Source organism: Panthera pardus, unplaced genomic scaffold, assembly GCF_024362965.1.
Source record: "Panthera pardus isolate Hobbes unplaced genomic scaffold, ASM2436296v1 HiC_scaffold_11, whole genome shotgun sequence".
Lineage (NCBI taxonomy): Eukaryota > Metazoa > Chordata > Mammalia > Carnivora > Felidae > Panthera > Panthera pardus.
Window position 1 is genome coordinate 14,870,512 of NW_026526666.1, and position 8,192 is coordinate 14,878,703.

Genomic DNA, 8,192 nt, shown 5'->3' on the forward strand with positions numbered 1-8,192 from the left:
TAACAGAGATGAGGCAGTGTCTCATTATGCTTTCGACTTTCATTTCTCAGATGATAAGCGATGTTGAAGATCTTTTCATACGTTTACTGTCCATTTATATATATTTTTGGAGAAATGTCTATCCAAATTTTTGCCAATTTTGTTGAAGTATAGTTGGTACACAATGTTATGCTAATTGTAGGTGTACAACATGGTGATTTGACAACTCTGTGTGTTATGTTCACCAGTAGTGTCACCTGTCATCTGTCACCATACGACACTATTATAATACCATTGGCTATATTGCCTATGCTGTACCTTTCATCCTTGTGACTTATTTATTCCATACTGTGCTTCCCACTTCTCTTCATCCATTTTGCCCATCCCCCAATCCTCCACCCTTTTACAACTATCAGTTTGTTCTCTGTATTTGAGAGTCTGTTTCTGCGCACCTGGGTGGCTCAGTCAGTTGAACCGCCAACTCTTGATTTTGGCTCAGGTCATGATTTCACAGTTTGTGGGATCGAGCCCTGTGTCAGGCTGTAAGCTGACAGCATGGAGCCTCCTTGGGATTCTCTGATTCTCTCTCTCCTCTCTCTCTCTTTGCTCCTCCCTGCTCGTGCACTCTTTCTCTCTCTCAAAATAAATAAATAAACATTAAAAAGTCTGTATCTGCCTTTTTTTGTTGTTTTTTTTCATTTGTTTTGCTTTTTTTTAATTTTTTTATTTTTTTTTTAATTTTTTTTAACGTTTATTTATTTTTGAGACAGAGAGAGACAGAGCATGAATAGGGGAGGGGCAGAGAGAGAGGGAGACACAGAATCCGAGACAGGCTCCAGGCTCTGAGCTGTCAGCACAGAGCCCGACGCGGAGCTCGAACTCACGGACTGTGAGATCATGACCTGAGCCGAAGTCGGACGCTCAACCGACTGAGCCACCCAGGCGCCCCTGTTTTGCTTTTTAGATTCTACATATAAATGAAATCATGTGGTAAGGGTCTTTCTCTGTATGACTTATTTCACTTAATACCCTCATAATACTCTCTAGGTCTATTCATGTTGTTGCAAATGGCAAGATCTTATTATTTTTTTATGGCTGAGTAATATTCCATTGTATGTGTGTGTGTATATATGAATGTGTATATGTGTGTATATGCACATGCGCGTGAACACACACACAGTGTATCTGTTCTATACATTTATCTGTCCATGGACACTTAGGTTGCTTCCATATCTTAGCTATTATAGATAATGCTGCAGTAAACATACGGGTACATATATCTTTTTGAATTAGTCTTTTCATTTTCCTTGGGTAAATACCCAGTAGTGGTATTGCTGGATGATATGGTTGTTCCACTCTTATTTTTTCAAGAAACCTCTGTACTGTTTTCCACAGTGGCCATACCAATTGGCATTCCTGCTAATGGTGCATGAAGGTTCCTTTTGCTCCACATCCTCACCAACACTTGTTATTTCTTGTCTTTTTGATTCCATTCTGACAGGTATAAAGTGATATCTCATTATGGTTTTGATTTGCATTTCCCTGATGATTAGTGATGTGGAGCATCTTTTCATATATCTGTTGCCTTTACCCATTTAAAATTTTTTTAATTGTTGTTGTGAAGTTATAGGAGTTCTTTATATATTTTGGGTATTAATCCTTACCAGATGTGTGGTTTGCAAATATATTCTCCCATTCCATAGATTGCCTTTTCACCTGCTGATTGTTTCCTTTGCTGCACAGAAGATTTTAAATTGGTGAAATTCATTTATCTATTTTTGCTTTTGTTGCCCGTGCTTTTGACATCATGTCCAAGAAATCATTGCCGAATTCAGTATCCTGAAACATTTAACCTGTGTTTTCTCCTAGAAGTTTTATAGTATTAGGTCTTATGTTTGGGTCTTTAATCCATTTTGAGTTAACTTTTGTACATGGTGTAAGGTAAAGGTCCAACTTTATTTTTTGCATGTGGATATTCAGTTTTTCCCACACCATTTGTTAAAGAGACTGTTCTTTCTCCAGTCTGTAGTCTTGGCATCCTTGTTGATGATCATTTGGCCATATATTCAACAATTTATTTCTGGGCTCTCTGTTTTTGTTCCATTGATCTATATATGTTGTCTTTATGGCAGTACCACACCATCTGACTACTGTTGCTTTGTAGTATCTATTCAAATAAGGGAGTATGAGGCCTCCAAGTTTATTCTTTTTTTCTAAGGTTATTTTGGCCGTTGGGGTCTCTTGAGATTCCATATGAATTTTAGGGTAGTTTTCTCTTTTTCTTCAAAAAATACCTTTGGGATTTGAGTAGGGATTGCATTGAATCCTTAGATTGCTTTAAGTAGTGTATTACTATGCTTGTGCTACCATAACAATAATTTCCCCACGTATGTGCATAGATTCTTATACTTAAAATATTGTATATTTAAAAAGTAGGTTAGCATATGTGTTTTATACAGTTACTCTCAATCATCACCTTCTAATGGAATTACAAGGATATAGGATGACAGGGAAAAAGGCATGGCCGGGGGATCAGTACACTTGATTCTGCACTCTTGTTAAAAATAACTCCACTGAGACTCATTTTCCTCATTCTAAAATTGGAAGAATAGCTCCACATCAGGGAAAGGACTAAATGAAATAACATGTATGTAAAGTATACAATTAGATGCAGTTAGTAGAATTACATTGTTTTTATTAATACCATTGGAAATGTGCTTGAGGTCCTACATTTGGAGTCCTGTTGATCTTAACATTTGTTCAGAAGAAAAGGAGCAACCTGTGCAAGCTCATGTGTTCTGAATCCCCAGTGGCTACCACACCTGTGTGCGGAGTTGCTGCCTCTTCCAGTGACTGCTGCTGTTGGGAATGTTACCTGATCTCACAGATGTGCGGCCTGTCTCTCATAAGGATGAGGGTGTCTGTGAAAATGTTCATGTTGAGTGAAAGCAGTTGTAATGTTAGTTGTTCACTGTTTTTCTTCTCTTCTGTTTCTCTGGCAGCTCTTGAAGTCCTACTGGCTGGATAATTACGCCAAAGACTCTGTAAACCCTGGAGTCATCGTGTTGCTGGGATGTGGCATCGTATCTAGTACTTGCGGTCAGTTGGCCAGCTACCCCTTGGCTTTGGTGAAAACACGCATGCAGGCCCAAGGTGAGTTTTTTTTTAATGTTTTTATTTATTTATTTTGATAGAGTGCATGCATGCATGCATACGTGTGCATGAGTAGGGAAAGGACAGAGGGAGAGGAAGAGAGAGAATCCCAAGCAGACTTCATGCTCAGCACAGAGCCCGATGCGGGGCTCAATCCCACTACCGTGAGATCGTGACCTGAGCTGAAATCAACAGTCAGACGCTTAACTGACTGAGCCACCCAGGTGCCCCTCAAGGTGAGTTTTTGATGGATGAATGATGCTGATAAAAGTACTCTATCAGCAACATGCTTTTGGAGCTTCAGGTTCTCCTGAGGTAGCAGAATATGCTTTTAAGATAGTATTTCACAAGCTTTATTTATTTATTTTTTTCATTACTGCCTCCCTAGGGAACCCTTTCATAAATTATTTTCCTAATCACTCCCTCTTCATGAAATTTTAATATCACAAATACACTGCACATGTACTCTGTGTATATCTGCGTTTTATGGGTAAACAGTGAGATTTGGTTTTGCCCATATTGAGAATGCATGTTTTAAGAGTATATAAGCTTAAGTATCTAGACGGATTTGGGTTCAGACCTCTTTGGACTTTCCTCTTTGCCCCAAACCTCTTTGGATTTTCCTTTACTCATCTGTAAATGGGAATGAGAACTGTGCATGTTGTGAGAACTGGCAACAATATATGTAAAGCACCTGGCCTTTGGCAAATTGTTGGTAAATGGTGGCTGGAATTGTTTGCTCTTATTGGACCCTACAACTTTTGAACTGTGGGATCCCTCCTCATTGTGACCCTGTCCTCTCCCTTGGCTTTGATTATACTGTGTCCCCTGGCTTTTCTACCATCTTACTGATTATTCTCTATTCTTAAAAGATTTGCTGGCTTTTATTGCTATTTAAAGTATGTAGCCTGTGCCTTTCTTTCCTTTTTTTGCTCTTTGCTGGCCAGTCTCACCCACCTACTATCATTTCTTTAAACAGTACCTCCTGGGTATCTACAGCTCTATTCCCAGTCTCTCCTTCAAGTACCAACCACCCCACTGCCCCCAACCAAGTGGTCACTCGTTAAGTAACCAATACTTTCAGAGCCATTGTCAGGTGCTGGACACTCTGCCAGATGCTAGGGTTAGAGCAGTCCACAAGTCACATGTGGTCCCTGCCATTGTGGAGTGGAAAAGACACACATACAGCAAGTAAACAAACTCATTAAATCACCTCCCCTTTGTCAGGGGAGTATAGAGCAAGGGGCTCTAACCTTACTTGGGAGTCAGAGGACATTATCATTTAAGTTCAACCTGGAAAGACAGGTGGAAGTTAGCTGGTCAAAGGTGGGGTGAGGTGGAAAAGAAAGAGCCTTACAGCCTGAGGAAAAGCATATGTGAAGCCACTGAGGCAGGAGAAAATGGGGTCCATTTGAGGAGCTGAAAGAAAATCATATGCCTGGAGAGAAAAATGGAAAGTAGTAACTAAATATTTCATTTGTATTCTCTCATTTAACCATCACAACCATCTTTGGGATTGATACTAGTATTATCTGTATTTTACAGGTGAATAACTGGGGCAAAAAGAGATAAAGTAACTTCCGTAAGGTTATACATTGGTAAATAGTGGAGCTAGACTTCAAACCCAGACAGTCTGATTGAAACCTTCATCTGGCAAGTCCCCCTCTCCCATCTGCCAACTCCAATCTAGTCCTCTCGTGGCTGATAGACCTATGTTTCTTTTTTTAAAGATTTTATTTTTAAGTAATCGCTACACTCAAAATGGGGCTCAGACTCAAACCCCAGACTCAGGAGTCACATGCTCCTCCAACTGAGCTGGCCAGGCACCCAGATCTGTTGTTTTTAAAGTCAAGGTCTGTTCACTTGATTCCTGTTCAGAAATCTTTGTGACTCTTCAGTGTCCTCAGAATAAATTCCCAAGTTCTTAGTGGGAATTTTAAAGCCTTTAGTAATCTGGCCCCACTTTATTTTTTCTCCTCCTCTCCATTTCCCCACCCCTGCCTCACTCACCTCCAGCGCTGGATACCCTCTGTGTAATAACCACATCAGCAGTCCCCATGTAGTGCCCCCATGTGCCCTCACTTTTCTTTGTGGTGTCAGCAGCATGGGCTTTCCCTTCCTCCCTTTCTTGACTCTTGAGGCCATTTTCAAGGCCCAGGAACCCTACATTTTCTTAAGCTCCTCAAAGTGTTCCCATGCTCCCCTTAATTCCAAGGATTGATCTACTCTCTTTTCAGTGCTTGGTTAATGAGGAGGGCTGGCCATGGCAGTGTGGGGTGGTAGAAAGTGTGTGAACTTTGGAGTCAGAAAGACCATCTACTCTTAGCTCCCCGCCACTTGCTGGCTAAGTATATTAGGCCAAGTTTCTCCATCTTCCTAAACCTCCAATTCCTCATTTATAAAATAGGTATGATACTTACCTTGCAGGATGGGTATATAAAGTAATAAAGCCAGTATCTAACCCATAGCAATTACTGAACTAATAACTGTTGTTACCATTGTTACCGTAATTACGGAACTCACTATTAGGTGCCATGCAAGGAGATTTATATATAAAGGGATACTTTATATATTCTAGAATATCATTCAGAGTCACAAATAAAACATATTTGAATATTAAATTAGCCTTGTTTCTTTCTTTATTTCTTTCTTTTTTCTTTTCTTCTTTTCCTAGCCATGATAGAAGGAACCAAACAAATGAACATGGTTGGCCTCTTTCGACGAATAATTTCCAAAGAAGGAATACCAGGACTTTACAGAGGCATCACCCCAAACTTTATGAAGGTGCTCCCTGCTGTGGGCATCAGTTATGTGGTTTATGAAAATATGAAGCAAACTTTAAGAGTAACCCAGAAATGACATGTTGAAATTTTTGCTTTAGGGTGATTATTGAAATTTTCATCAGTCCTCTGGAGTGACTTTTACCACCTAGAATTACAGGTCTATGGCAAAAGAAACCATATATTTGTCACAAAAAGGAAGAGCATATCAATGATTACTTCAAATATTTGGGCTCAATTTTATATATACAGAAATGTTAAAAATCATAGTTTTGATAAGCTCACACAATTTTGAAAAGGCCACAGAATTGTATTTTATCTTTTCATATTAGTGCCTTTCGACAAAGCTATGCCCTGAGTCCTAAATCTGAAAAATGTATTGCTTTAATTAAATTTGTTTTGTGTGGTAATTATAAATTACTAATCTTTATTTTGGTTGGTTCAAGTTTATGCCAGTTCCTTAATATTTAAATGTCTTTTTCTAAAAAACAAAATGATCAGAAAACCTTGAAATTTAAGTTGTTTAATGTATTTTGAATGTCTTTGTAGACTTCTTAAAATTTGCTTGTAGAACCATTAATAGAAAATCATTGCATGAAAACATACCTTACAGCAGCCAAGTAAGTATAGGGCTTATATCACTGTGTTTCTTTAAGCTGAATGAGAATGAACTGAAGTGGCAGAATTCCAGGGCATGCAAATAACTCTAGTCCATTTACATTTTTTGTATAAGGAGAAGTGATGAAACAGTATTTACTTCAATGTGCCCCTTTCCATTTTCCTTGCACTGTTATTTGGTTCCTGGAGTGACACACTGATTGCCAGTATATTGCTGTTAAATTATCAATGCAAGGCAACTTATTTGAAAGATTCTATTTATTCTGTCATTGCTTTGAAAAGCACCAGGAAGCAAAACCTTTTACCTATATTAGCATCTGCAGAACAGCTGTCTTATCTTTGTCCTCCTTTGTTTCCTACTTGAATCAGATTCTCTTTTAATCAGGAAGGCTTCTAGGGAGCATTCTTGGTAATCGAACATTTCTTAATTATGTCAAGTAGGTTGATCATGGGTGAATGACATCTTCATTTCCCCTCAGTGTTAAATTTGTTTGAACCTACAATTCTCAACTTGGGCAGTGCAAACCTGGGAGAATAGTGCATTTTAATAGTAGTGTATATTAATATTATATGTTAGGTACCTATGTTTAAATGAAAGGCTCAATTTATAAACATATACATTCTTATTCTCCCTTGTGCCAAGTTTTAGGAACACATTATAATGTAGAAAATTTGTAAGATTGATGGCATATTTTTATTTTACTAAAGGCATTTTTGTAGGCAATCATCTTTTTTTATTTGTGTGATTAAGACTTAGACAAATATTTATTAGTTGAAGTTATTCTGTAGCTTTTTCATGTAGTTTGATTTCTAGAGATTTCGGTTATCAATTGCCAACATTTTTTTGTGAAAATCTAGTGACATAATAGGCATTTATTTGAACCTACCTCTTATATTTTTTGAATAAAAGAGAAATGTTGGAGCTGTGTTTGTGAAACATATTCTAAAATATAGCTTTTAATACATTAGTTATGCCTGATAAATGTCTTGGTATTTTTATAATACCCATGATAAGCATGGAACTCTATCTTCAGGGTTGTTTGTACTTTGGAGTAATTCATAAATGACAACATTAAGGTACATGATTAGCTTTCTCTTTTTTTACTCATAAGAATTATGGGATGAATAACTAAAATTTTAAGCTACTGAAAAATAGTCATTGTTCATTATGAATTTAAATTGTTTGCTATTTAACATTGTAAGGTATGAATGTGGTTTATCTGTGCATCATGTATCTTTTGAAAAAATGATCTTGTGTCTTTTGAAAAGAGCCCAGAGTTGAAGATGTTTATTTCTGGTATTATTGCATATGTACTTTGCCTTTCTATTAAAAAATATATATGTTTGTTTTAAAAATGATTTGTTTCCTCATTTTTAAAAAATTGGCAAAAAAGAAAAAAAATGGCTGTGTTACACAGCTTCTATCACTGGCAGCAGTTTGACTGATACTTTTCAAATCTGACTCCATATAGTCTGCAAATATTTTCCTGAACAGCCACAGCAATTGTTGTTAATGTCATACATTTTGGCATAAGATGTTTTTCATGATGTCCAAATTCCACATTTATTAGTTAGGGTTACACCCCTGGGGGTTCATGGTGTCAAGGAGAATTCAAAATCATGGGATGACTTGTGTGTGTGTGTGTGTGTGTGTGTGTGTGT

General features: G+C 37.6%; 1 protein-coding gene across 1 annotated transcript in view; it reads left to right on the forward strand.

The window, feature by feature from the left end:
• The window catches only part of LOC109271961 (calcium-binding mitochondrial carrier protein SCaMC-1), a 61,131-nt gene extending 53,242 nt beyond the window's left edge, over positions 1 to 7,889 (forward strand). Inside the window, exons 9-10 of the mRNA XM_019457691.2 lie at positions 2,982 to 3,132; positions 5,807 to 7,889. Coding sequence (XP_019313236.1) covers positions 2,982 to 3,132; positions 5,807 to 5,991 — 336 coding nt within the window. The 3' untranslated portion in view covers positions 5,992 to 7,889. The remainder of the gene's footprint in view (positions 1 to 2,981; positions 3,133 to 5,806) is intronic.
• Positions 7,890 to 8,192: the final 303 nt, after the last annotated feature.